The 28,000-nt window shown below is 61.3% G+C and overlaps 1 protein-coding gene across 1 annotated transcript; it reads left to right on the top strand.

Moving 5' to 3' along the window:
• Positions 1 to 35: 35 nt before the first annotated feature.
• On the top strand, positions 36 to 26,907 carry LOC148591518 (sodium/potassium-transporting ATPase subunit alpha-3-like). Its single transcript, XM_088537426.1, has 12 exons — positions 36 to 236; positions 2,763 to 2,822; positions 4,333 to 4,536; positions 6,664 to 6,777; positions 6,887 to 7,021; positions 10,649 to 10,766; positions 14,814 to 15,082; positions 17,461 to 17,659; positions 19,184 to 19,293; positions 21,452 to 21,586; positions 24,501 to 24,693; positions 26,705 to 26,907. The coding sequence occupies exons 1-12, from the start codon at positions 36 to 38 to the stop codon at positions 26,905 to 26,907; spliced, it is 1,941 nt and encodes a 646-aa protein (XP_088393552.1).
• The last annotated feature ends 1,093 nt before the right edge of the window (positions 26,908 to 28,000 follow it).

Here is a 28,000-nt window from a genome sequence, read left to right as displayed (position 1 = left end):
TTTTCCGCACGATTTCGGTTTTTTTTTTTCCCTGCATGGCTTGGGGGGGCGGGGCCTGCGCGGGGCCCCTCCCCCGCGTAAGCCACGCCCCCTCCCCAAACCCCGCCCCCCAGTACGGGCGCTCCGACAGCTACCGCGTGGCCACCTCGCAGGACAAGGGGGGCGACAAGGAGTCCCCCAAGAAGGGCAAGGGCAAAACCCGCGACCTGGACGACCTCAAGAAGGAGGTGGCCATGGTGAGCGCTATGGGGCAGCTATGGGGAGATGTGGGGCGCTATGGGGCAGCTATGGGGCGCTATGGGGCTGGGGGAGATGTGGGGAGATGTGGGGCTGGGGAGATGTGTGGGGCTGGGGGGCAAGGGCAAAACCCGCGACCTGGACGACCTCAAGAAGGAGGTGGCCATGGTGAGCGCTATGGGGAGATGTGGGGCAGCTATGGGGCAGCTATGGGGCAGCTATGGGGCAGCTATGGGGAGATGTGGGGCTGGGGGGGATCTATGGGGCAAGGGCAAAACCCGCGACCTGGACGACCTCAAGAAGGAGGTGGCCATGGTGAGCGCTATGGGGAGATGTGGGGCGCTATGGGGCGCTATGGGGCAGCTATGGGGCTGGGGCAGCTATGGGGCAGCTATGGGACAGCTATGGGGAGATGTGGGGTAGCTATGGGGCTGGGGGGGATGTGGGGCGCTATGGGGAGATGTGGGGCTGGGGGGATCTATGGGGATGGGGGGATGTGGGGATGGGGGGGATCTATGGGGCAAGGGCAAAACCCACGACCTGGACGACCTCAAGAAGGAGGTGGCCATGGTGAGCGCTATGGGGCGCTATGGGGCGCTATGGGGTGCTATGGGGCAGCTATGGGGCGCTATGGGGTGCTATGGGGCAGCTATGGGGAGATGTGGGGCGCTATGGGGCTGGGGGGGATGTGGGGAGATGTGGGGCTGGGGGGATCTATGGGGCTGGGGGGGATCTATGGGGCAAGGGCAAAACCCGCGACCTGGACGACCTCAAGAAGGAGGTGGCCATGGTGAGACGTGTGGGGCAGCTATGGGGCAGCTATGGGGAGATGTGGGGCGCTATGGGGCAGCTATGGGGCGCGATGGGGAGATGTGGGGAGATGTGGGGCAGCTATGGGGAGATGTGGGGCTGGGGGGATCTATGGGGCTGGGGGGATCTATGGGGCTGGGGGGATCTATGGGGCAAGGGCAAAACCCGCGACCTGGACGACCTCAAGAAGGAGGTGGCCATGGTGAGACGTGTGGGGCAGCTATGGGGCAGCTATGGGGAGATGTGGGGCAGCTATGGGGCAGCTATGGGGAGATGTGGGGAGATGTGGGGCTGGGGGGGATGTGGGGCGCTATGGGGAGATGTGGGGTTGGGGGGATCTATGGGGCTGGGGGGGATCTATGGGGCAAGGGCAAAACCCGCGACCTGGACGACCTCAAGAAGGAGGTGGCCATGGTGAGCGCTATGGGGAGATGTGGGGCAGCTATGGGGCAGCTATGGGGCAGCTATGGGGCTGGGGGGGATGTGGGGAGATGTGGGGAGATGTGGGGCTGGGGGGGATCTATGGGGCTAGGATTGGGGTTCATCAGGGGGATCTATGGGGCTGGGGGGATCTATGAGGCTGGAGGGAGATGTGGGGCTGGGGGGAGATGTGGGGCTGGGATTGGGGTTGATTGGGAGGATCTGTGGGGCTGGGGTGGATGTGGGGCTGGGGGAGATCTATGGGGATGGGGGGAGCTATGGGGGGATCTATGGGGCTGGGGGCGAGATGTGGGGCTGAAGGGGGTCTGTGGGGCTGGGGGATCTATGGGGCTGGGGGGAGATCAGGGGCGGTCTATGGGGCTGGGGTTGTGGTGAGATTGAGAGAGGTCTATGGGGCTGGAGGTGATCTATGGGGCTGGGGACAATGTGGGGTGCCCTATAGGGGCAGTTTGGGGGCATATAGGGGCAGTCTATGGGGCTGGGGACAATCTATGGGGCTGGGGACAACGCAGGCTGCAATATATGGGGCCAGGGCGGCGCTATGGGGCTGGGGGGATCGGGGGGATCTATGGGGCTGGGGGGAGATCAGAGGCGGTCTATGGGGCTGGGGACAATCTATGGGGCTGGGGACAATGTGGGGTGCCCTATAGGGGCAGTTTGGGGGGGATATAGGGGCAGTCTATGGGGCTGGGGACTATCTATGGGGCTGGGGACAACGCGGGCTGCAATATATGGGGCCAGGGCGGCGCTATGGGGCTGGGGGGATCGGGGGGATCTATGGGGCTGGGGGCTGATCAGGGGCAGTCTATGGGGCTGGAGACAATCTATGGGGCTGGGGACAATGTGGGGTGCCCTATAGGGGCAGTTTGGGGGGATATAGGGGCAGTCTATGGGGCTGGGGACAATCTATGGGGCTGGTGCAATACGTGGGGCCGGGCGGCGCTATGGGGCGGGCTATGGGGCGCGCTATGGGGCGCGCTATGGGGCAGCGCTATGGGGCGGCGCTATGGGGCGCACTATGGGGCGGCGCTATCGGGTGCGCTATGGGGCGGCGCTATGGGGCGGTGCTATGGGGCGCGCTATGGGGCGCGCTATGGGGTGGCGCTATGGGGCGGCGCTATGGGGTGGCGCTATGGGGTGGCGCTATGGGGCACGCTATGGGGCGGCGCTATGGGGCGCGCTATGGGGCAGCTCTATGGGGCGGCTCTATGGGGCGGCGCTATGGGGCGCGCTATGGGGCGTGCTATGGGGCGCGCGCTCACGGCTCCCCACAGACCGAGCACAAGATGTCCATCGAGGAGGTCTGCCGCAAGTACAACACGGACTGCGTGCAGGTGTGGGGCAGGGCGGCGCTATGGGGCAGCCCCACACATGGGGGGCAGCCCCACACATGGGGGGCAGCCCCACGGGGGCTCCGGCTGGGAAGGCCCTGTTGGGATCTGGCCCCCACCCCTATGGCCCTATAGGAGGTCCCCATTGGGTCCTTGTCCCTATAGGAGCTCTCCATTGGGTTCATCTCCCCATAGGGGCTCCCCACTGGACCCATGGCCCTATAGGAGGTCCCCATTGGGTCCATCTCCCCATAGAACCTCCCCATGGGCCCCATCTCCCCATAGAAGGTCCCCATTGTCCCCATGTCCCCATAGGGCCTGACCCACAGCAAGGCCCAGGAGATCCTGGCCCCATCTCCCCATAGAACCTCCCCATGGGCCCCATCTCCCCATGGGACCTCCCCATTGGGTCCATCTCCCCATAGGGCCTCCCCATTGGCCCCATCTCCCCATAGAACCTCCCCATTGGGTCTATCTGTCCATGGGAGCTCCCATTGAGTCCATCTCCCCCTAGAACCTCCCCATGGGCCCCATCTCCCCATAGAAGGTCCCCATTGGGTCCATCTACCCATAGAACCTCCCCAATGGGTCCATGTGCCTGTAGGAGGTTCCCATTGGGTCCATCTACCTGTAGGACCTCCCCATTGGGTCCATCTCCCCATAGAACGTCCCCATGGGCCCCATCTCCCCATAGAAGGTCCCCATTGTCCCCATGTCCCCGCAGGGCCTGACCCACAGCAAGGCCCAGGAGATCCTGGCCCTATCTCCCCATAGGGCCTCCCCATTGGGTCCATCTCTCCATAGAACCTTCCTGTTGGGTCCATCTCCCCATAGGGCCTCCCCGTTGGGTCCATCTCCCCATAGAACATCTCCATCGGCCCCATCTCCCCATGGGAGCTCCCCATCGGCCCCATCTCCCCATAGCACCTCCCCATTGGGTCCATCTCCCCATAGAACCTCCCCATCGGCCCCATCTCCCCATAGAACCTCCCCATTGGCCCCATCTCCCCATAGAAGGTCCCCATCGGCCCCATCTCCCCATAGGACCTCCCCATTGGGTCCATCTCCCCACAGAACGTCCCCATTGGCCCCATCTCCCCATGGGGCCTCCCCATGGGCCCCATCTCCCCATAGAACCTCTCCATTGGGTCCATCTCCTGATAGGACCTCTCCATGGGCCCCATCTCCCCATAGAAGGTCCCCATGGGCCCCATCTCCCCATAGCACCTCCCCATCGGGTCCGTCTCCCCATAGGGCCTGACCCACAGCAAGGCCCAGGAGATCCTGGCCCCATCTCCCCATGGTAGCTCCCCATTGGGTCCATCCCCCCATAGAACGTCTCCATTGGCCCCATCTCCCCATATGACCTCCTCATGGGGTCTGTCTCTCCATGGGAGCTCCCATTGAGTCCATCTCCCCATAGGATCTACCCATCGGCCCCATCTCCCCATAGAACCTCCCCATGGGCCCCATCTCCCCATAGCACCTCCCCATCGGGTCCATCTCCCCATAGGGCCTGACCCACAGCAAGGCCCAGGAGATCCTGGCGCGGGACGGCCCCAACGCGCTGACGCCGCCGCCCACCACCCCCGAGTGGGTCAAGTTCTGCCGCCAGCTCTTCGGGGGCTTCTCCATCCTGCTCTGGATCGGCGCCATCCTCTGCTTCCTGGCCTACGGCATCCAGGCGGGCACCGAGGACGAGCCCTCCAATGACAACGTAGGGGACGTGGGGGGCGATGGGGGACGTGGGGGGCGATGGGGGACGTGGGGGCGATGGGGGACGTGGGGGTGATGAGGTCAATGGGGACGATGGGGTCAATGGGGGTATTGGGGTCAATGGGGGCAATGGGGGCGATGGGGATGATGGGGGCGATGGGGATGATGGGGGCAATAGGGTCAATGGGGGCGATGGGGGACATGGGGACAATGGGGGACATGGGAGCGATGGGGCAACCAGGGTGATGGGGGTGATGAAGACAATGGGGTCAATGGGGGTGATGGGGGCGATGGGGGTGATGGGGCAATGGGGCGATGGGGGACGTGGGGGACATGGGGGCAATGGGGGACATGGGGCCGATGGGGCAACCAGGGCGATGGGGGCAATGGGGGCGATGGGTCAATGGGGACGATGGGGGCAATGGGGGTGATCGGGGCAATGGGGGTGATCGGGGCGATGGGGTAATGGGGGTAATTGGGGTGATGGGGGCACATGGGGGCGATGGGGCCAATGGGGGTGATGGGGCCAGTGGGGGTCAGTGGGGGCAATGGGGTCAATGGGGGTGATGGGGGCACATGGGGGCAATGGGGTATGGAGAGATGGGGACAATGGGGGCAATGGGGTCAATGGGGGCGATGGGGGCAACCAGGGTGATGGGGTCGATGCGGGCAACGGGGTCGATGGGGGCAATGGGGATGATGGGGTCAATGGGGGCGATGGGGGCAACCAGGGTGATGGGGATGATGGGGGCAATGGGGGCAATGGGGGTAATTGGGGTGATGGGGGCAATGGGGGCCATGGGGGCCATGGGGCAACCAGGGTGATGGGGGCCTCCTGTCCTCCAAACTTGGGCAATGGGAGGCCCTTGTCCTCCAATCAGGGGGCGATGGGGGCAATGGGGCAATGGGGGTGATGGGGGCAATGAGGGTGACGGGGGCAATGGGGACGATGGGGCAACCAGGGTGATGGGGGCAATGGGGGCCTCTTGGCCTCCAAATTGGGGGGCAATAGGGGGCAATGGGGCATTGAGAGATGGGGGCAATGGGGGCCTCTTGGCCTCCAAACTGGGGGGCAATGGGAGGCCCTTGGCCTCCACTCAGGGGGCGATGGGGCAGATGGGGGCAATGGGGCGATGGGGGCGATGGGTTGATGGGGGTGATGGGGACAATGGGGGGCCTCTTGGCCTCCAAACTGGGGTGTAATGGGAGGCCCTTGTCCTCCTCTCTGGGGGCAATGGGGGCAATGGAGTCAATGGGGGTGATGGGGGCAATGGGGCAACCGGGGTGATGGGGGCAATGGGGGCAATGGAGTCAATGGGGGTGATGGCGGCAATGGGGCAACTGGGGTGATGGGGGCAATGGGAGCCATGGGGGCAATGGGGGCCTCTTGGCCTCCAAACTGGGGTGTAATGGGAGGCCCTTGTCCTCCTCTCTGGGGACAATGGGGGCAATGGAGTCAATGGGGGTGATGGGGGCAATGGGAGCCATGGGGGCAATGGGGGCCTCTTGGCCTCCAAACTGGGGTGTAATGGGAGGCCCTTGTCCTCCTCTCTGGGGACAATGGGGGCAATGGAGTCAATGGGGGTGATGGGGGCAATGGGAGCCATGGGGGCAATGGGGGCCTCTTGGCCTCCAAATTGGGGGCAATGGGAGGCCCTTGTCCTCCTATCTGGGGGCAATGGGGGCAATGGAGTCAATGGGGGTGATGGGGGCAATGGGGGTGACGGGGGCAATGGGGACGATGGGGCAACCAGGGTGATGGGGGCAATGGGGGCCTCTCGGCCTCCAAATTGGGGGGCAATGGGAGGCCCTTGTCCTCCAAATTGGGGGGCAATAGGGGACAATGGGGGGTCTCTTTGTCCTCCAAATTGGGGGGCAAAGGGAGGCCCTTGTCCTCCAAATTGGGGGGCAATGGGGGTCTCATCCTCCAAATTTGGGGGCAATCGGGGGGTCTCTTGGCCTCCAAATTGGGGGGCAATGGGAGGCCCTTGTCCTCCAATCTAGGGGCAATGGGGACCTCTTGGCCTCCAAACTTTGGGGCAATGGGCCTCCAAATTGGGCCCCGTTTTGGGCTATTGGGGGGCGTGTCCACGCTGACCCCGCCCCCCTCCATATCCCCGCCCCCCAGCTCTACCTGGGCATCGTATTGGCCGCCGTCGTCATCATCACCGGCTGCTTCTCCTACTACCAAGAGGCCAAGAGCTCCAAGATCATGGAGTCCTTCAAGAACATGGTGCCCCAGGTGGGTCCGCTTAGGGGGCAGCCGTGGGGCGGGACGTGGGATGGGGTCTCCCCGCTATGGGGCACGCGTCCCCCCCGGCCCCATAGCGGATCTATGGGTCCCGGTGCAGCAAGCGCTGGTGATCCGCGAGGGGGAGAAGATGCAGCTCAACGCCGAGGAGGTCGTGGTCGGGGACCTGGTGGAGGTCAAGGGCGGCGACCGCGTCCCCGCCGACCTGCGCATCATCTCGGCGCACGGCTGCAAGGTGGGGACCCCCCCGGACCCCCAACTGTGACGAGGGACCCCCAAGAGCCCCCGAGCTGGTCAAGGGACCCCCAAGTTCTGCAGGAGACCCCCAAGACCCCCAACCTGGCCAAGGGACCCCCAAGTTCTACATGAGCCCTCCAACCTTGTCAAGGGCCCCCAAGACCCCCAACCTGGTCAAGGGACCCCCAAGAGACCCCCAACCTTGACGAGGGACCCCCAAGTTCTACATGAGCCCTCCAACCTGGCCAAGGGACCCCCAAGAGCCCCCCGAGATGGTCAAGGGACCCCCAAGTTCTGCAGGAGACCCTCAAGACCCCCAACCTGGGCAAGGGACCCCCAAGACCCCCCAACTTTGTCAAGGGACCCCCCCGGACCCCCGAGCGTGACGAGGGACCCCCCGAGACCCCCAACCTTGACGAGGGACCCCCAAGAGCCCCCCGAGCTGGTCAAGGGACCCCCCGAGTTGGTCAAGGGACCCCCGAGTTCTGCAGGAGGCCCCCAAGACCCCCAACATGGCCAAGGGACCCCCAAGTTCTACATGAGCCCCCCAACCTGGTCAAGGGACCCCCAAGAGACCCCCAACCTTGACAAGGGACCCCCAAGTTCTGCAGGAGGCCCCCAAGACCCCCAACCTGGGCAAGGGACCCCCAAGACCCCCCAACTTTGTCAAGGGACCCCCCAAGACCCCCAACCGTGACAAGGGACCCCCAAGGTCTACATGAGCCCCCCAACCTGGCCAAGGGACCCCCAAGAGGCCCCCGAGCTGGTCAAGGGACCCCCAAGAGCCCCCGACCGTGACAAGGGACCCCCAAGAGCCCCCCGAGATGGTCAAGGGACCCCCAAGTTCTGCAGGAGGCCCCCAAGACCCCCAACCTGGTCAAGAGACCCCCAAGTTCTACATGAGCCCCCCCAACCTTGTCAAGGGCCCCCAAGACCCCCAACCTGGTCAAGGGACCCCCAAGAGCCCCCCGAGCTGGTCAAGGGACCCCCCAAGTTCTGCAGGAGACCCCCAAGACCCCCAACCTGGGCAAGGGACCCCCAAGACCCCCCAACTTTGTCACGGGACCCCCCCAGACGCCCGACCTTGACAAGGGACCCCCCAAGACCCCCAACCGTGACAAGGGACCCCCAAGGTCTACATGAGCCCCCCAACCTGGCCAAGGGACCCCCAAGAGGCCCCCGAGCTGGTCAAGGGACCCCCAAGAGCCCCCGACCGTGACAAGGGACTCCCAAGAGCCCCCCGAGATGGTCAGGAGACCCCCAAGTTCTGCAGGAGACCCCCAACCTGGTTAAGGGACCCCCGAGTTCTGTAGGAGACCCCCGACCGTGACAAGGGACCCCCAAGAGCCCCCTGAGATGGTCAAGAGACCCCCGAGTTCTGCAGGAGACCCCCAACCTTGTCAAGAGCCCCCCAAGACCCCCAACCTGGTCAAGGGACCCCCAAGAGGCCCCCGACCTTGACAAGGGACCCCCCAAGTTCTACATGAGCCCTCCAACCTTGTCAAGGGTCCCCCAAGACCCCCAACCTGGCCAAGAGGCCCCCGACCTGGTCAAGAGCCCCCCAAGTTCTGCAGGAGCCCCCCAACCTTGTCAAGGGACCCCCAAGTTCTACATGAGCCCCCCAAGAGCCCCAGTCTGGCCAAGAGAACCCCAAGGTCTGCAGGAGCCCCCCAAGTTCTACATGAGCCCCCCAACCTTGACAAGAGCCCCCCCCAAGACTCCCAACCTGGCCAAGGGACCCCCAAGAGCCCCCTGAGATGGTCAAGGGACCCCCAAGTTCTGTAGGAGCCCCCCAAGTTCTACATGAGCCCCCCAACCTGGCCAAGACCCCCCCAATGCTCCAAACACCCCCAACTCCACAGCCCCCCCACCCCAGACCCTGCCCCCCCCCCGGGACCCCCCCAATCTCCATATCCCCCCCAATCCCATGGATCCCCCCAATCCCCATGTCCCCCCCCCTCAGGACCCCCTCAAATCCCCATATCCCCCCCAATTCCCATATTCCTCCCAATCCCCATATCCCTGAAATTCCCATGGACCCCCAAATTCCCATATCCCCCCCCAAATTTCCCATGCCCCCCCCCAAATTCCATATCCCCCCCCGAATTCCATGTCCCCCCCCCAAATCCCACATCCCCACCCCAAATTCCCATGGATCCCCCCCAATCCCCATGGACCCCCCAATTCCATATCCCACCCCCAAATTCCATGGATTCCCCCAAATTCCATCGATTCCCACCCCCAGGAGCCCCCAAATTCCCATATCCCCCAAATCCCATATCCCCCCAATTCCCATGGATCCCCCAATCCCATGGATCCCTGAAATTCCCATATTCCCCCCCAAATTCCATGGATCCCCCCCAAATCCCATGGATTCCCTCCCCCAGGAGCCCCCTAATCCCCATATTCCCCCAAATTCCATGGATTCCCCCCAAATTCCATGGATCCCCCCCAAATCCCATGGATTCCCTCCCCCAGGAGCCCCCTAATCCCCATATCCCCCCAAATTCCATGGATTCCCCCCAAATTCCATGGATTCCCCCCCCCAGGAGCCCCCTAATCCCCATATTCCCCCAATCCCATATCCCCCCCCAATTCCCATGGATCCCCGAAATTCCCATATTCCCTCCCAAATCCCACGGATTCCCTCCCAAATCCCATTGATTCCCCCCAAATTCCATGAATTCCCCCCAAATTCCACGAATTCCCCCCAAATTCCATGGATTCCCGCCCCCAGGAGCCCCCTAATCCCCATATCCCCCCAAATTCCATGGATTCCCCCCAAATTCCATGGATTCCCCCCCCCAGGAGCCCCCAAATTCCCATATCCCTCCTAATCCCCATATTCCCCCAAATTCCATGGATTCCCCCCAAATTCCACGAATTCCCCCCAAATTCCATGGATTCCCGCCCCCAGGAGCCCCCTAGTCCCCATATCCCCCCAAATTCCATGGATTCCCCCCAAATTCCATGGATTCCCCCCCCCAGGAGCCCCCAAATTCCCATATCCCTCCTAATCCCCATATTCCCCCAAATTCCATGGATTCCCCCCAAATTCCATGGATTCCCACCCCCAGGAGCCCCCTAATCCCCATATTCCCCCAATCCCAGATCCCCCCAATTCCCATGGATCCCCCAATCCCATGGATCCCCGAAATTCCCATATTCCCCCCCAAATTCCATGGATCCCCCCCAAATCCCATGGATTCCCTCCCCCAGGAGCCCCCTAATCCCCATATCCCCCCAAATTCCATGGATTCCCCCCAAATTCCACGAATTCCCTCCAAATTCCATGGATTCCCGCCCCCAGGAGCCCCCTAATCCCCATATTCCCCCAAATTCCATGGATTCCCCCCAAATTCCATGGATTCCCCTCCCCAGGAGCCCCCTAATCCCCATATTCCCCCAATCCCAGATCCCCCCAATTCCCATGGATCCCCGAAATTCCCATATTCCCTCCCAAATCCCACGGATTCCCTCCCAAATCCCATTGATTCCCCCCAAATTCCATGAATTCCCCCCAAATTCCATGAATTCCCCCCAAATCCCATTGATTCCCCCCAAATCCCATGAATTCCCCCCAAATCCCACGGATCCCCCCCAAATTCCATGGATTTCCCCCCAGGTCGACAACTCGTCGCTCACGGGGGAGTCGGAGCCGCAGACCCGATCCCCGGATTGCACCCACGACAACCCCCTGGAGACCCGGAACATCACGTTCTTCTCCACCAACTGCGTCGAGGGTACGAGGGGGACCCCAAAATTCCTTGGGGACACTTGGGGGGACCCCCTGGACCCCTTTTTGGTTTTTTTTGGGGAATTTTGGGTGTTTTTTTGAGGTTTTTCTGAGGTGTTTTGGGTATGGAGGTCCTGGAGGCTCCAGGTGGGATGGAGGGACCTTCTTGTCCACCAACTGCGTCGAGGGTACGAGGGAGACCCCAAAATTCCTTGGGGACACTTGGGGGGACCCCCTGGACCCCTTTTTGGGTTTTTTTGGGGAATTTTGGGTGTTTTTTTGAGGTTTTTCTGAGGTGTTTTGGGTATGGAGGTCCTGGAGGCTCCAGGTGGGATGGAGGGACCTTCTTCTCCACCAACTGCGTCGAGGGTACGAGGGAGACCCCAAAATTCCTTGGGGACACTTGGGGGGACCCCCTGGACCCCTTTTTGGGTTTTTTTGGGGAATTTTGGGTGTTTTTTTGAGGTTTTTCTGAGGTGTTTTGGGTATGGAGGTCCTGGAGGCTCCAGGTGGGATGGAGGGACCTTCTTGTCCACCAACTGCGTCGAGGGTACGAGGGGGGACCCCGAAATTCCTTGGGGACACTTGGGGGGACCCCCTGCCCCGCCTGGACCCCATTTTGGAGCTTTTTTTTGGGGAATTTTTGGTGTTTTTTGGGAGTTTTTGGGGTATGGAGGTCCTGGAGGCTCCAGGTGGGATGGAGGGACCTTCTTCTCCACCAACTGCGTCGAGGGTACGAGGGAGACCCCAAAATTCCTTGGGGACACTTGGGGGGACCCCCTGGACCCCTTTTTGGGTTTTTTTGGGGAATTTTGGGTGTTTTTTTGAGGTTTTTCTGAGGTGTTTTGGGTATGGAGGTCCTGGAGGCTCCAGGTGGGATGGAGGGACCTTCTTCTCCACCAACTGCGTCGAGGGTACGAGGGGGACCCCAAAATTCCTTGGGGACACTTGGGGGACCCCCTGGACCCCTTTTTGGGTTTTTTTGGGGGAATTTTGGGTGTTTTTTTGAGGTTTTTCTGAGGTGTTTTGGGTATGGAGGTCCTGGAGGCTCCAGGTGGGATGGAGGGACCTTCTTCTCCACCAACTGCGTCGAGGGTAGGAAGGGGGGACCCCAAAATTCCCTGGGGACACTTGGGGGGACCCCCTGCCCCGCCTGGACCCCGTTTTGGAGCTTTTTTGGGGGAATTTTTGGTGTTTTTTGACGTTTTGGGGGTATGGAGGTCCTGGAGGCTCCAGGTGGGATGGAGGGACCTTCTTCTCCACCAACTGCGTCGAGGGTACGAGGGGGACCCCGAAATTCCTTGGGGACACTTGGGGGGACCCCCTGGACCCCCTTTTGGGTTTTTTGGGGGAATTTTGGGTGTTTTTTTGAGGTTTTTCTGAGGTGTTTTGGGTATGGAGGTCCTGGAGGCTCCAGGTGGGTTGGAGGGACCTTCTTCTCCACCAACTGCGTCGAGGGTACGAGGGGGGACCCCGAAATTCCTTGGGGACACTTGGGGGGACCCCCTGCCCCACCTGGACCCCGTTTTGGGGGGTTTTGGGGCTTTTTGGGGGAATTTTGGGTTTTTTTTTGGCGTTTTTCTGAGGTGTTTTGGGTATGGAGGTCCTGGAGGCTCCAGGTGGGATGGAGGGACCTTCTTCTCCACCAACTACGTCGAGGGTAGGAAGGGGGACCCCAAAATTCCTTGGGGACACTTGGGGGGACCCCCCTGCCCCGCCTGGACCCCATTTTGGAGCTTTTTTTGGGGAATTTTTGGTGTTTTTGGGGAGCTTTTGGGGTATGGAGGTCCTGGAGGCTCCAGGTGGGTTGGAGGGACTTTCTTCTCCACCAACTGCGTCGAGGGTGCGAAGGGGGACCCCAAAATTCCTTGGGGACACTTGGGGGGACCCCCTGGACCCCTTTTTGGGTTTTTTTTTGGAATTTTGGGTGTTTTTTTGAGGTTTTTCTGAGGTGTTTTGGGTATGGAGGTCCTGGAGGCTCCAGGTGGGATGGGGGGACCTTCTTCTCCACCAACTGCGTCGAGGGTAGGAAGGGGGACCCCAAAATTTCTTGGGGACACTTGGGGGGACCCCCTGCCCCGCCTGGATCCCATTTTGGAGCTTTTTTGGGGGGAATTTTTGGTGTTTTTGGGGAGTTTTTGGGGAGCATGGGGCTCCCATGGGTGCATTGGGGCTCCCATGGGTCCATTGGGGCTCCCATGGGTGCATTGAGGTTCCCATGGGTGCATTGGGGTCCCATCATGGTCTAGGGCGCTGCATTGAGCTCCCATGGGTGCATTGGGGCTCCCATGGGTCCATTGGGGCTCCCATGGGTGCATTGAGGTTCCCATGGGTGCATTGGGGAGTCCCATGGGTCCATTGGAGCTCCCATGGTTGCATTGGCCTCCCATGGGTGCATTGGGCTCCCAGCATGGTCTAGGGTGCTGCATTGAGGTGCATTGGGGCTCCCATGGGTCCATTGGGGCTCCCATGGGTGCACTAAGGCTCCCATGGGTGCATTGGGGTCCCATCATGGTCTAGGGCGCTGCATTGAGCTCCCATGGGTGCATTGAGCTCCCATGGGTGCATTGGGGCTCCCATGGGTGCATTGGTCTCTCAGGATGGTCTAGGGCGCTGAATTGGGCTCCCATGGGTGCATTGGGGTCCATTGAGGTCCCATGGGTGCATTGAGGTTCCCATGGGTGCATTGGGGTCCCATCATGGTCTAGGGCGCTGCATTGGCCTCCCATGGGTGCATTGGGGCTCCCATGGGTGCATTGGGGCTCCCATGGGTGCATTGGGGCTCCCATGGGTGCATTTGAGCTCCCATGGGTCCATTGGGGCTCCCATGGGTGCATTGGGGAGTCCCATGGGTCCATTGGAGCTCCCATGGGTGCATTGGCCTCCCATGGGTGCATTGGGGTCCCATCATGGTCTAGGGTGCTGCATTGAGCTCCCATGGGTGCATTGGGGAGTCCCATGGGTCCATTGGACCTCCCATGGTTGCATTGGGGCTCCCATGGGTGCATTGGGGTCCCATCATGGTCTAGGGCGCTGAATTGGGCTCCCATGGGTGCATTGGGGTGCTTTGGGGCTCCCATGGGTCCATTGGGGCTCCCATGGGTCCATTGGGGCTCCCATGGGTCCATTGGAGCTCCCATGGTTGCATTGGCCTCCCATGGGTGCATTGGGCTCCCAGCATGGTCTAGGGTGCTGCATTGAGGTGCATTGGGGCTCCCATGGGTGCATTGGGGCTCCCATGGGTGCATTGGGGCTCCCATGGGTGCATTGGCCTCCCATGGGTGCATTGGCCTCCCATGGGTGCATTGGGCTCCCAGCATGGTCTAGGGTGCTGCATTGAGGTGCATTGAGCTCCCATGGGTGCATTGGGGTGCATTGAGGTCCCATGGGTGCATTGCGTCCCCAGGGACCGCCCGCGGGGTCGTCATCGCCACTGGGGACCGCACGGTCATGGGCCGCATCGCCACGCTGGCCTCGGGGTGCATTGGGGGGTCCCATGGGTGCATTGGGCTCCCATGGGTGCATTGAGGTGCATTGGCCTCCCAGCATGGTCTAGGGCGCTGCATTGGGCTCCCATGGGTGCATTGGGGTGTATTGGGGCTCCTATGGGTGCATTGAGGTTCCCATGGGTGCATTGGGGTGCATTGGGGTCCCATCATGGTCTAGGGTGCTGCATTGAGCTCCCATGGGTGCATTGGCCTCCCATGGGTGCATTGGGCTCCCAGCATGGTCTAGGGTGCTGCATTGAGGTGCATTGGGGCTCCCATGGGTGCATTGGGGCTCCCATGGGTGCATTGGGGCTCCCATGGGTGCATTGGGCTCCCATGGGTGCATTGGGACTCCCATGGGTGCATTGGGCTCCCATGGGTGCATTGGAGCTCCCATGGGTCCATTGGGGCTCCCATGGGTGCATTGGAGCTCCCATGGGTCCATTGGAGCTCCCATGGGTGCATTGGGCTCCCAGCATGGTCTAGGGTGCTGCATTTGATGTGCATTGGGGTCCCATGGGTGCATTGGGGTGCACTGGGGTCCCATGGGTGCATTGCGTCCCCAGGGACCGCCCGCGGCGTGGTCATCGCCACCGGGGACCGCACGGTCATGGGCCGCATCGCCACGCTGGCCTCGGGCCTCGAGGTGGGCAAGACGCCCATCGCGGTGGAGATCGAGCACTTCATCCAGCTCATCACCGGCGTCGCCGTCTTCCTCGGCATCTCCTTCTTCATCCTCTCGCTCATCCTGGGCTACACGTGGCTGGAGGCCGTCATCTTCCTCATCGGCATCATCGTGGCCAACGTGCCCGAGGGGCTGCTGGCCACCGTCACCGTGAGTGCGGGGTTATTGGTGCAATGGGTGCCATGGAAGTCATGGATGCAATGGGGTCGATGGGTGCAATGGGGTCAATGGGTGCAATGGGGTCAATGGGTGCAATGAGGTCGATGGGTGCAATAGGGTCAATGGGTGCAATAGGGTCAATGGGTGCAGTAGGGTCTATGGGTGCAATGGGCTCTATGGGTGCAATGGGGTCTATGGGTGCAGTAGGGTCTATGGGTGCAATGAGGTCTATGGGTGCAATAGGGTCAATGGGTGCAGTAGGGTCTATGGGTGCAATGAGGTCTATGGGTGCAATGATGGTCATGGGTGCAATAGGGTCTATGGGTGCAATAGGGTCTATGGGTGCAATAGGGTCTATGGGTGCAATAGGGTCAATGGGTGCAGTAGGGTCTATGGGTGCAATGGGGTCTATGGGTGCAATGATGGTCATGGGTGCAATAGGGTCTATAGGGGCTATGGGGCTATGGGGTCTATGGGGCTGGAGGCCGTCATCTTCCTCATCGGCATCATCGTGGCCAACGTGCCCGAGGGGCTGCTGGCCACCGTCACCGTGAGTCTATGGGGGCTATGGGGTCTATGGAGTCTATGGGTGCAATAGGGGTCATGGGTGTGATGGGTGCAATAGGGGTCTACGGGTGCAATGGGGTCTACGGGTGCAATGGGGTCTACAGGTGCAAGGAGGTCAATGGGTGCAATGAGGTCTATAGGTGCAATAGGGTCATGGATGCAATGGGGTCTACAGGTGCAATGGGGTCGATGGGTGCAATGGGGGTCATGGGTGCAATGGGGTCTATGGGGCTGTGGGTCGTCATCTTCCTCATCGGCATCATTGTGGCCAACGTGCCCAAGGGGCTGCTGGCCACCGTCACCGTGAGTCTATGGGGGTCATGGGTGCAATGGAAGTCATGGGTGCAATGGGGTCTACAGGTGCAATGGGGATCATGGGTGCAATACGCTCTACAGGTGCAGTAGTGTCTATGGGTGCAATGGGGGTCAGGGGTGCAATGAGGTCTACGGGTGCAATGGGGTCTACAGGTGCAATGGGGTCGACGGGTGCAATGAGGTCGATGGGTGCAATAGGGTCGATGGGTGCAATGGGGTCTACAGGTGCAATGGGGTCTACAGGTGCAATGGGGTCTACAGGTGCAATGGGGGTCATGGGTGCAATGGGAGTCATGGGTGCAATAGGGTCTATGGGGGCTATGGGTGCAATGAGGTCTACGGGTGCAATGGGGTCTATGGGTGCAATAGGGTCAGTGGGTGCAATGGGGTCTATGGGTGCAATGGGGGTCATGGGTGCAATAGGGTCTACAGGTGCAATAGGGTCTACGGGTGCTATGGGGGTCATGGGTGCAATGGGGTCTACAGGTGCAATGGGGTCTACAGGTGCAATAGGGTCTATGGGGTCTATGGGTGCAATGAGGCCAATGGGTGCAATGAGGCCAATGGGTGCAATGAGGTCAATGGGTGCAAGGGGATCTAGAGGTGCAATGGGGTCTAGGGGTGCAATGGGGCTATGGGTCCAGGCCGTGGGTCCAATGGGGAGGCCATGGGTCCAACGAGGAGGCCATGGGTCCAACAGGGAGGGCGTCCATGGGTCCAGCTCCTGGAGAACCCAAGGGTGCAACGGGCTGCCCCACACACCAGGGGCACCCAAGGTTGTGGGGGGACGTCGCTATGGGGCCCACCACGTCACCATGGGACCCACCACATCACCATGGGGTGCTATGGGGCCCACCGTGCCCCACACCCCAGGGGCACCCAAGGTTGTGGGGGGACGTCGCTATGGGACCCACCACATCACCATGGGGCGCTATGGGGCCCACCGTGCCCCACACCCCTGGGGCACCCAAGGCTATGGGGGGACGTCGCTATGGGGCCCACCACGTCTCTATGGGGCCCACCATGTCACCATGGGGTGCTATGGGTCCAACAGGGAGACCATGGGTCCAAGGGGGAGGGCATCCATGGGTCCAGCTCCTGGAGAACCCAATGGTGCAATGGGCTGCCCCACATGCCAGGGGCACCCAAGGCTATGGGGGGACGTCACCATTGGACCCACCACGTCACCATGGGACCCACCACATCACCATGGGGTGCTATGGGGCCCACCGTGCCCCACACCCCAGGGGCACCCAAGGTTGTGGGGGGACGTCACCATGGGACCCACCACGTCACCATGGGGCGCTATGGGGCCCACCGTGCCCCACACCCCAGGGGCACCCAAGGTTGTGGGGAGACGTCGCTATGGGGCCCACCACATCACCATGGGGCGCTATGGGGCCCACCGTGCCCCACACCCCTGGGGCACCCAAGGCTATGGGGGGACGTCGCTATGGGGCCCACCACGCCCCCCGGCCGCCCCCCAGGTCTGCCTGACCCTCACGGCCAAGCGCATGGCCCGCAAGAACTGCCTGGTGAAGAACCTGGAGGCCGTGGAGACCCTGGGCTCCACCTCCACCATCTGCTCCGACAAGACCGGGACCCTCACGCAGAACCGCATGACCGTGGCCCACATGTGGTTCGACAACCAGATCCACGAGGCCGACACCACCGAGGACCAATCGGGTGAGAGGGGCGGGGAGATGGTGGGTTGAGGGTCATGGATGGAGATGTTGGGTTGAGGGTCATGGATGGGTGGGAGATGTTGGGTTGAGGGTCATGGGTGGAGATGTTGGGTTGAGGGTCATGGGTGGGAGATGTTGGGTTGAGGGACATGGGTGGGAGATGTTGGGTTGAGGGACATGGGATGGGAGATGTTGGGTTGAGGGACATGAATGGGAGATGTTGGGTTGAGGGTCATGGGTGGGAGATGTTGGGTTGAGGGACATGGGTGGGAGATGTTGGGTTGAGGGACATGGGATGGGAGATGTTGGGTTGAGGGACATGGGTGGGAGATGTTGGGTTGAGGGACATGGGTGGGAGATGTTGGGTTGAGGGACATGGGTGGGATGGGAGATGTTGGGTTCAGGGACATGGGTGGGAGATGTTGGGTTGAGGGACATGGGTGGGAGATGTTGGGTTGAGGGACATGGGTGGGATGGGAGATGTTGGGTTGAGGGACATGGGTGGGAGATGTTGGGTTGAGGGACATGGGTGGGAGATGTTGGGTTGAGGGACATGGATGGGATGGGAGATGTTGGGTTGAGGGTCATGGGTGGGAGATGTTGGGTTGAGGGTCATGGATGGAGATGTTGGGTTGAGGGTCATGGGTGGGAGATGTTGGGTTGAGGGTCATGGGTGGGAGATGTTGGGTTGAGGGACATGGGATGGGAGATGTTGGGTTGAGGGTCATGGATTGGGAGATGTTGGGTTGAGGGTCATGGGTGGGAGATGTTGAGTTGAGGGTCATGGATGGGAGATGTTGGGTTGAGGGTCATGGATTGGGAGATGTTGGGTTGAGGGTCATGGGTGGGAGATGTTGGGTTGAGGGTCATGGGTGGGAGATGTTGGGTTGAGGGTCATGGGATGGGAGATGTTGGGTTGAGGGTCATGGATGGGAGATGTTGGGTTGAGGGTCATGGGTGGGAGATGTTGGGTTGAGGGTCATGGATGGAGATGTTGGGTTGAGGGTCATGGATGGAGATGTTGGGTTGAAGGTCATGGATGGGAGATGTTGGGTTGAGGGTCATGGATGGAGGTGTTGGGTTGAGGGTCATGGATGGGATGGGAGATGTTGGGTTGAGGGTCATGGATGGGATGGGAGATGTTGGGTTGAGGGTCATGGATGGAGATGTTGGGTTGAGGGTCATGGGTGGGAGATGTTGGGTTGAGGGTCATGGGTGGGAGATGTTGGGTTGAGGGTCATGGATGGAGATGTTGGGTTGAAGGTCATGGATGGGAGATGTTGGGTTGAGGGTCATGGATGGGAGATGTTGGGTTGAGGGTCATGGATGGGATGGGAGATGTTGGGTTGAGGGTCATGGATGGGATGGGAGATGTTGGGTTGAGGGTCATGGGTGGGAGATGTTGGGTTGAGGGTCATGGTTGGACCATGGTGGCATGGGGAGGACCTGGGACATGTGGGGCTGGGCGCTATGGGGTGGCTGGAGCTGGAGGCCCCACTCATCGTCCCCCGTTCCTGCCCCATAGGAACCGCCTTCGACAAGAGCTCGGCCACCTGGGTGGCCCTGTCCCACATCGCGGGGCTCTGCAACCGCGCGGTCTTCAAGGGCGGCCAGGAGAACGTGCCCATCCTCAAGGTGAGGGCCGGGGTGGGACCTGGGGGGCTCCAGAAGGTCCATGGGGCACGAGGAGGGTTTGGAGGGTCTCCAGAAGGTCCATGGGGTCTCTAGAAGGTCCATGGGGCTCCAGAAGGTCCACGGGGCACGAGGAAGGTTTGGAGGGTCTCCAGAAGGTCCATGGGGTCTCTAGAAGGTCCATGGGGCTCCAGAAGGTCCACGGGGCACGAGGAAGGTTTGGAGGGTCTCCAGAAGGTCCATGGGGCTCCAGAAGGTCCATGGGGCTCCAGAAGGGTTTGGGGGTCTCCAGAAGGTCCATGGGGCTCCAGAAGGGTTGGAAGGGTCTCTAGAAGGTCCATGGGGCTCCAGAAGGTCCATGGGGCTCCAAAAGGGTCTGGGTGTCTCCAGAAGGTCCATGAGTCTCTAGAAGGTTTTGGAGGGTCTCCAGAAGGTCCATGGGGCACAGGAAGGGTCTGGGGGTCTCCAGAAGGTCCATGGGGCACGAGGAAGGTTTGGAGGGTCTCTAGAAGGTCCATGGGGCTCCAGAAGGGTTGGAAGGGTCTCTAGAAGGTCCATGAGTCTCTAGAAGGTCCATGGGGCTCCAGAAGGGTTTGAGGGTCTCCAGAAGGTCCATGGGGCACAGGAAGGGTCTGGGGGTCTCCAGAAGGTCCATGGGTCTCTAGAAAGTCCATGGGGCACAAGGGGGTTCTGGGAGTCTCCAGAAGGTCCATGGGGCACCAGAAGGTTTTGGAGGATCTCCAGAAGGTCCATAGGGCACAGGAAGGGTCTGGGGGTCTCTAGAAGGTCCATGGGGCTCCAGAAGGGTTTAGGGGTCTCCAGAAGGTCCATGGGGCACCAGAAGGGTCCATGGGGCTCCAGAAGGTTTTGGAGGGTCTCCAGAAGGTCCATGGGGCTCCAGAAGGTCCATGGGGCTCCAGAAGGGTTTGAAGGGTCTCCAGAAGGTCTATGCAGCTCCAGAGGGTTTTGGAGGGTCTCCAGAAGGTCCATGGGGCACAGGAAGGGTTTGAGGGTCTCTAGAAGGTCCATGGGGCACAAGGGGGTTCTGGGGGTCTCTAGAAGGTCCATGGGGCACCAGGAGGGTTTGGGGGTCTCTAGAAGGTCCATGGGGCTCCAGAAGGGTCTGGGGGTCTCTAGAAGGTCCATGGGGCTCCAGAAGGGTTTAGGGGTCTCCAGAAGGTTTTGGAGGGTCTCCAGAAGGTCCATGGGGCTCCAGAAGGTCCATGGGGCTCCAGAAGGGTTTGAAGGGTCTCCAGAAGGTCTATGCAGCTCCAGAGGGTTTTGGAGGGTCTCCAGAAGGTCCATGGGGCACAGGAAGGGTCTGGGGGTCTCCAGAAGGTCCATGGGGCACAAGGGGGTTCTGGGGGTCTCTGGAAGGTCCATGGGGCACCAGGAGGGTTTGGGGGTCTCCAGAAGGTCCATGGGGCTCCAGAAGGTTTTGGAGGGTCTCCAGAAGGTCCATGGGGCTCCAGAAGGGTTTGAAGGGGCTCCAGAAGGTCCATGGGGCTCCAGAAGGTCCATGGGGCACCAGAAGGGTCTGGGGGTCTCCCCAAGGTCCATGGGGCTCCAGAAGGGTCTGGGGGTCTCCAGAAGGTCTATGGAGCTCCAGAGGGTTTTGGAGGGTTTCCAGGAGGTCCATGGGGCACGAGGGGTTTCTGGGGGTCCCCAGAAATTCCATGGGGCTCCAGAAGGTTTTGGAGGGTCTCCAGAAGGTCCATGGGTCTCTAGAAGGTCCATGGGGCACAGGAAGGGTCTGGGGGTCTCCAGAAGGTCCATGGGGCACAAGGGGGTTCTGGGAGTCTCCAGAATGGTCTGGGGGTCTCTAGAAGGTCCATGGGTCTCCAGAAGGTCCATGGGGCACCAGGAGCGTTTGAGGGTCTCCAGAAGATCCATGGGGCTCCATAAGGGTTTGAAGGGTCTCCAGAAGGTCCATGGGGCTCCAGAAGGTCCATAGGGCACCAGGAGGGTCTGGAGGGTCTCCAGAAGGTCCATGGGGCTCCAGAAGGGTTTGAAGGGTCTCTAGAAGGTCCATGGGGCTCCAGAAGGTCCATGGGGCTCCAGAAGGGTTTGAGGGTCTCCAGAAGGTCCATGGGGCACAAGGGGGTCTCGGGGGTCTCCAGAGGGTCCATGGGCCCCGGGGTCACCGTGTCCCCGTCCCCAGCGCGACGTGGCCGGTGACGCCTCCGAGTCCGCCCTGCTCAAGTGCATCGAGCTCTCGTCCGGCTCCGTCAAGGTCATGAGGGAGAGGAACAAGAAGGTGGCCGAGATCCCCTTCAACTCCACCAACAAGTACCAGGTACCCCCAACCACAGGGACCTTTGGGGACCCATTGGGGACCTCCAGGTCCCCCTAAACCTGGAGGTCCCTTTGGGGACCCATTGGGGTCTTCCAGGTCCTCCCAAACCCACCAGGTCCCTTTGGGGACCCATTGGGGACCTCTGGGTCCCCCCAAAACCTGGAGGTTCCTTTGGGGACCCATTGGGGACCTCTGGGTCCCCCCAAAACCTGGAGGTTCCTTTGGGGACCCATTAGGGACCTCCAGGTCCCCCTAAACCTGGAGATCCCTTTGGGGACCCATTGGGGTCTTCCAGGTCCTCCCAAACCCACCAGGTCCATTTGGGGGCCCATCAGGGACTTCCAGGTCCCCCCAAACCTGGAGATCCCTTTGGGGACCCATTGGGGTCTTCCAGGTCCCCCCAAACCCACCAGGTCCATTTGGGATCCCATCAGGACCCTCTAGGTCCTCCTAAACCTGGAGGTCCCTTTGGGATCCCATCAGGGACCTCCAGGCCCCCCAAAATCTTCAGGTCCCTTTGGGGACCCATTGGGGTCTTCCAGGTCCTCCCAAACCCACCAGGTCCCTTTGGGATCCCATCAGGACCCCCCAGGTGCCCCCCAAACCTGGAGGTCCCATGGGAAGGTCCCATTCCTGGAGAACCCATGGTGGGAAGGTCCCATTCCTGGTGGATCCCATGGGAAGGTCCCATTCCTGGAGAACCCCATGGTGGGAATGCCCCATTCCTGGGAAATCCAATGGGAAGGTCCCATTCCTAATGGATCCCATGGGAAGGTCCCATTCCTGGACGATCCCATGGGAAGCTCCCATTCCAGGAGGTCCCATTCCTGGAGAACCCCATGGTGGGAATGCCCCATTCCTAGAAGATCCCATGGGAAGGTCCCATTCCAGGAGAATCCCAGGTCCCATTCCTGGTGGATCCCATGGTGGGAATGTCCCATTCGTGGAAAATCCAATGGGAAGTTCCCATTCCCGGATGATCCCAGGTCCCATTCCCGGATGATCCCAGGTCCCATTCCGGGATAATCCGATCGGAACGTGACCCCGCCCCCTTTTCCCAGCTGTCCATCCACGAGACGGAGGATCCCATGGGAAGGTCCCATTCCTGGAGAACCCCATGGTGGGAATGCCCCATTCCTGGTGGATCCCATGGGAGGATCCCATTCCATGGATGATCCCAGGTCTCATTCCTGGTGGATCCCATGGGAAGGTCCCATTCCTGGAGAACCCCATGTTCAGAAGGTCCCATTCCTGGCAAATCCAATGGGAAGGTCCCATTCCTGATGGATCCCATGGGAAGGTCCCATTCCTGGAAGATCCCATGATGGGAAGGTCCAATTCCTGGAAATTCCTATGGAAAGGCCCTATTCCTGATGGATCCCATGGGAATGTCCCATTCCTGGATGATCCCAGGTCCCATTCCTGGTGGATCCCATGGGAAGGTCCCATTCCAGGAGAATCCCAGGTCCCATTCCTGGAGAACCCCATGGTGGGAAGGTCCCATTCCTGGAAGATCCCATGGGAGGATCCCATTCCCGGATGATCCCAGGTCCCATTCCATGGATGATCCCCCGGGAACGTGACCCCGCCCCCTTTTCCAGCTGTCCATCCACGAGACGGAGGATCCCATGGGAAGGTCCCATTCCTGGAGAACCCCATGGTGGGAAGGTCCCATTCCCAGAAGATCCCATGGGAGGATCCCATTCCTGGAGAATCCCAGGTCCCATTCCCAGATGATCCCAGGTCTCATTCCTGGTGGATCCCATGGGAGGATCCCATTCCTGGATGATCCCAGGTCCCATTCCCAATGGATCCCATGGGAAGGTCCCATTCCCGGATGATCCCAGGTCCCATTCCCGGATGATCCCAGGTCCCATTCCCGGATAATCCGATCGGAATGTGACCCCGCCCCCTTTTCCCAGCTGTCCATCCACGAGACGGAGGATCCCATGGGAAGGTCCCATTCCTGGAGAACCCCATGGTGGGAATGCCCCATTCCTGATGGATCCCATGGGAAGGTCCCATTCCCAGATGATCCCATGGGAAGGTCCCATTCCTGGTGGATCCCATGGGCAGGTCCCATTCCAGGAGAATCCCAGGTCCCATTCCTGGAGAACCCCATGGTGGGAAGGTCCCATTCCCGATGGATCCCATGGGAAAGTCCCATTCCCAGACGATCCCATGGGAAGGTCCCATTCCTAGAAGATCCCATGGGAAGGTCCCATTCCTGGTGGATCCCATGGGCAGGTCCCATTCCTGGAGAACCCCATGGTGGGAAGGTCCCATTCCCAGAAGATCCCATGGGAGGATCCCATTCCCGGACGATCCCAGGTCTCATTCCCGGTGGATCCCATGGGAAGGTCCCATTCCCGATGGATCCCATGGGAAGGTCCCATTCCTGGAGAACCCCATGGTGGGAATGCCCCATTCCTGGTGGATCCCAGGTCCCATTCCCAGATGATCCCATGGTGGGAATGCCCCATTCCTGGAAAACCCCAGGTTGTGAAGGTCCCATTCCTAGAAGATCCCATGGGAAGGACCCATTCCTGGATGATCCCAGGCCCCATTCCCGGATGATCCCATGGGAAGGTCCCATTCCCGGATAATCCGATCGGAACGTGACCCCGCCCCCTTTTCCCAGCTGTCCATCCACGAGATGGAGGATCCCATGGGAAGGTCCCATTCCCAGCAAATCCCATGGGAAGGTCCCATTCCAGGAGGTCCCATTCCTGGAGAACCCCATGATGGGAAGGTCCCATTCCTAGAAGATCCCATGGGAAGGTCCCATTCCTGGTGGATCCCATGGGAAGGTCCCATTCCTAGAAGATCCCATGGGAGGATCCCATTCCCAGATAATCCGATCGGAATGTGACCCCGCCCCCTTCCCCGCCGTGACCCCGCCCCCTTTTCCCAGCTGTCCATCCACGAGACGGAGGATCCCAACGACAACCGGTACCTGCTGGTGATGAAGGGGGCCCCGGAGCGGATCCTGGACCGGTGCTCCACGATCCTGGTGCAGGGCAAGGAGCAGCCGCTGGACGAGGAGATGAAGGAGGCGTTCCAGAACGCGTACCTAGAACTTGGGGGGCTCGGGGAACGGGTCCTTGGTGAGCTATGGGGCGCTATGGGGCAGGATGTGGGGTGAGCTATGGGGTGGATATGGGGCTGGGAGGGGATATGGGATGAGATGAAGGAGGCGTTCCAGAACGCCTACCTGGAGCTGGGGGGGCTCGGGGAGCGTGTCCTTGGTACGCTATGGGGCGCTATGGGGCAGCTATGGGGCTGGGAGGGGATATCGGGATGGAAGGTGCTGTGGGACACTATGGAGCAGCCGCTGGATGAGGAGATGAAGGAGGCGTTCCAGAACGCCTACCTAGAGCTTGGGGGGCTGGGGGAGCGCGTCCTAGGTACGGCTATGGGGCAGCTATGGGGTGCTATGGGGCTGGGAGGTGCTATGGGGCGCTATGGGGTGAGATGAAGGAGGCGTTCCAGAACGCGTACCTGGAGCTGGGGGGACTGGGGGAACGTGTGCTAGGTACGGCTATGGGGCAGCTATGGGGCAGCTATGGGGCGCTATGGGGCAGGATGTGGGGCTGGAAGGAGCAGCCGCTGGACGAGGAGATGAAGGAGGCGTTCCAGAACACATACCTCGAACTTAGGGGGCTGGGAGAGATGGTGCTCGGTGAGCTATGGGGCAGCTATGGGGCAGGATGTAGGGCGGGATGTGGGGTGAGCTATGGGGTGGATATGGGGCTGGGAGGGGATATTGGGATGGAAGGAGCAGCCGCTGGACGAGGAGATGAAGGAGGCGTTCCAGAACGCGTACCTGGAGCTGGGGGGATTGGGAGAGCGAGTGTTGGGTGAGCTATGGGGCAGGGTGTGGGGTGAGCTATGGGGCGGCTATGGGGTGCTATGGGGCTGGGAGGTGCTATGGGACACTATGGGGTGAGATGAAGGAGGCGTTCCAGAACGCCTACCTCGAACTGGGGGGATTGGGAGAGCGTGTATTGGGTACGGCTATGGGGCAGGGTGTGGGGCAGGGTGTGGGGCGCTATGGGGCACCTATGGGGTGGATATGGGGCAGCTATGGGGCTGGGTGTGGGGTGAGGAGCTCAGGAGGGTCCTTGTGTGGGGTGAGGATCCCAGCTCCCACATGGGGGTCCCATGGGTTCCTATGGGTCCCGGCCCCACTTGTGGTTCCTATGGGTCCCACTTGTGGGTCCCAGCCCCACATCCCGCCCCACATCTCCAGGTTTCTGCCATCTTTACCTCCCCAAGGAGCGGTACCCCAAGGGCTGCACTTGGGGGTCCCATGGGTCCCACTTGTGGGTCCTGTGGGTCCCAAGGGCTCCACTTGGGGGTCCTGTGGGTCCCGTGGCCGCACTTGGGGGTCCCACATGGGGGTCCCAAGGGTTCCTATGGGTCCTAGCCCCACTTGGGGGTCATGTGGGTCCCACTTGTGGGTCCCCGATGGGGGTCCCATGGGTCCCATGGGCTCCTATGGGGCTTGGGCTCCACTTGTGGGTCCCAGCCCCACATGTGGGTCCTATGGGTCCCAGCCCCACATCCTGCCCCACATCCCGCCCCATATCCGCAGGTTTCTGCCACCTCTACCTCCCCGAGGATCAATACCCCAAGGGCTGCACTTGGGGGTCCCATGGGTCCCATGGGCTCCACTTGTGGGTCCCAGATGGGGGTCCCATGGGTTCCTATGGGGCTGGGGCTCCACTTGTGGGTCTCATGAGTCCCACTTGGGGGTCCCATGGGCTCCTATGGGTTCCTATGGGTCCCAGCCCCACATCCCGCCCCACATCCCGCCCCACAGGTTTCTGCCACCTCTACCTCCCCGAGGAGCAGTACCCCAAGGGCTGCACTTGGGGGTCCCACATGGGGGTCCCATGGGTTCCTATGGGTTCCTATGGGTCCCAGCCCCACATCCCGCCCCACATCCCACCCCACAGGTTTCTGCCACCTCTACCTCCCCGAGGAGCAGTACCCCAAGGGCTGCACTTGGGGGTCCTGTGGGTCCCACTTGTGGGTCCCGGTGCCACTTGTGGGTCCCAGCCCCACATGGGGGTCCCATGGGTCCCAGCCCCACATCCTGCCCCATATCCGCAGGTTTCTGCCACCTCTACCTCCCCGAGGAGCAGTACCCCAAGGGCTTCGCGTTCGACTGCGACGACGTCAACTTCTGCACGGAGCAGCTCTGCTTTGTGGGGCTCATGTCCATGATCGACCCCCCGCGCGCGGCCGTCCCCGACGCCGTGGGGAAGTGTCGGAGCGCGGGCATCAAGGTGGGGCTGCCCCATAGCGACCCATAGCGGGACCCATAGCGGGACCCACAACCTGCCCCATAGCGGGACCCATAGCGACCCATAGCGACCCATAGCGTGAGCCAGAGCGACCCATAGCGTGACCCATAGCGACCCACAGCCTGCCCCATAGCGTGACCCATGGCCTGCCCCATAGCGTGACCCATAGCCTGCCCCATAGCGACCTATAGCGTGCCCCATAGCGTGACCCATAGCGACCCATAGCGACCTATAGTGTGACCCATAGCCTGCCCCATAGCGACCCATAACGGGACCCATAGCGTGACCCATAGCGACCCATAGCGTGACCCATAGCCCGCCCCATAGCGACCCATAGCGTGACCCATAGCGCGCCCCATAGCCCCCAGCTCTGCTTTGTGGGGCTCATGTCCATGATCGACCCCCCGCGCGCGGCCGTGCCCGACGCCGTGGGGAAGTGTCGGAGCGCGGGCATCAAGGTGGGGCTGCCCCATAGCGACCCATAGCGACCCATAGCGGGACCCATAGCGGGACCCATAGCACCCCTGCCCCATAGCGTGACCCATAGCGACCCACATCCTGACCCATAGCACTCCTGCCCCATAGCACCCCTGCCTCATAGCGACCCAGAGCGGGACCCATAGCGACCCATAGCGGGACCCACAACCTGCCCCATAGCGACTCATAGTGTGACCCATAACCTGCCCCATAGCCTGCCCCACTGTGACCCATAGCCTGCCCCATAGCGACCCATAGCGACCCACTGCGCCCCATAGCCTGCCCCATTGCGACCTACAGCCTGCCCCATAGCCCGCCCCATAGTGAGCCATGGCCTGCCCCATAGCGCCCCATAGTGACCCATAGTGCGACCCACGGTCTGCCCCATAGCGTGCCCCATAGCGTGACCCATAGTGACCCATAGCGACCCACTGCGCCCCATAGCCTGCCCCACTGCGACCTACAGCCTGCCCCATAGCCTGTCCCATAGCCTGCCCCACAGCGACCCATAGTGACACACAGCGTGCCCCATAACCTGCCCCATAGCATGACCCACTGTGACCCACTGCGCCCCATAGCCTGCCCCACTGCGACCTACAGCCTGCCCCATAGCCCGCCCCATAGC

Source organism: Tinamus guttatus, unplaced genomic scaffold, assembly GCF_059628265.1.
Source record: "Tinamus guttatus ecotype Peru unplaced genomic scaffold, ASM5962826v1 Tinamus_guttatus_pri_ptg000769l, whole genome shotgun sequence".
Taxonomy (NCBI): Eukaryota; Metazoa; Chordata; class Aves; order Tinamiformes; family Tinamidae; genus Tinamus; species Tinamus guttatus.
This window is presented reverse-complemented; position numbering and strand designations above follow the sequence as displayed.

What these genes read in the sequence shown, in the direction of transcription:
- LOC148591518 (XM_088537426.1), top strand. Translation starts at nt 36, where the DNA reads ATGGCTTGGGGGGGCGGGGCCTGCGCGGGGCCCCTCCCCCGCGTAAGC. An exon ending in TCAAGAAGGAGGTGGCCATG is followed by an intron (nt 237 to 2,762) that starts GTGAGCGCTATG and finishes GGCTCCCCACAG; the next exon opens with ACCGAGCACAAGATGTCCAT. An exon ending in TCAAGAACATGGTGCCCCAG is followed by an intron (nt 6,778 to 6,886) that starts GTGGGTCCGCTT and finishes GTCCCGGTGCAG; the next exon opens with CAAGCGCTGGTGATCCGCGA.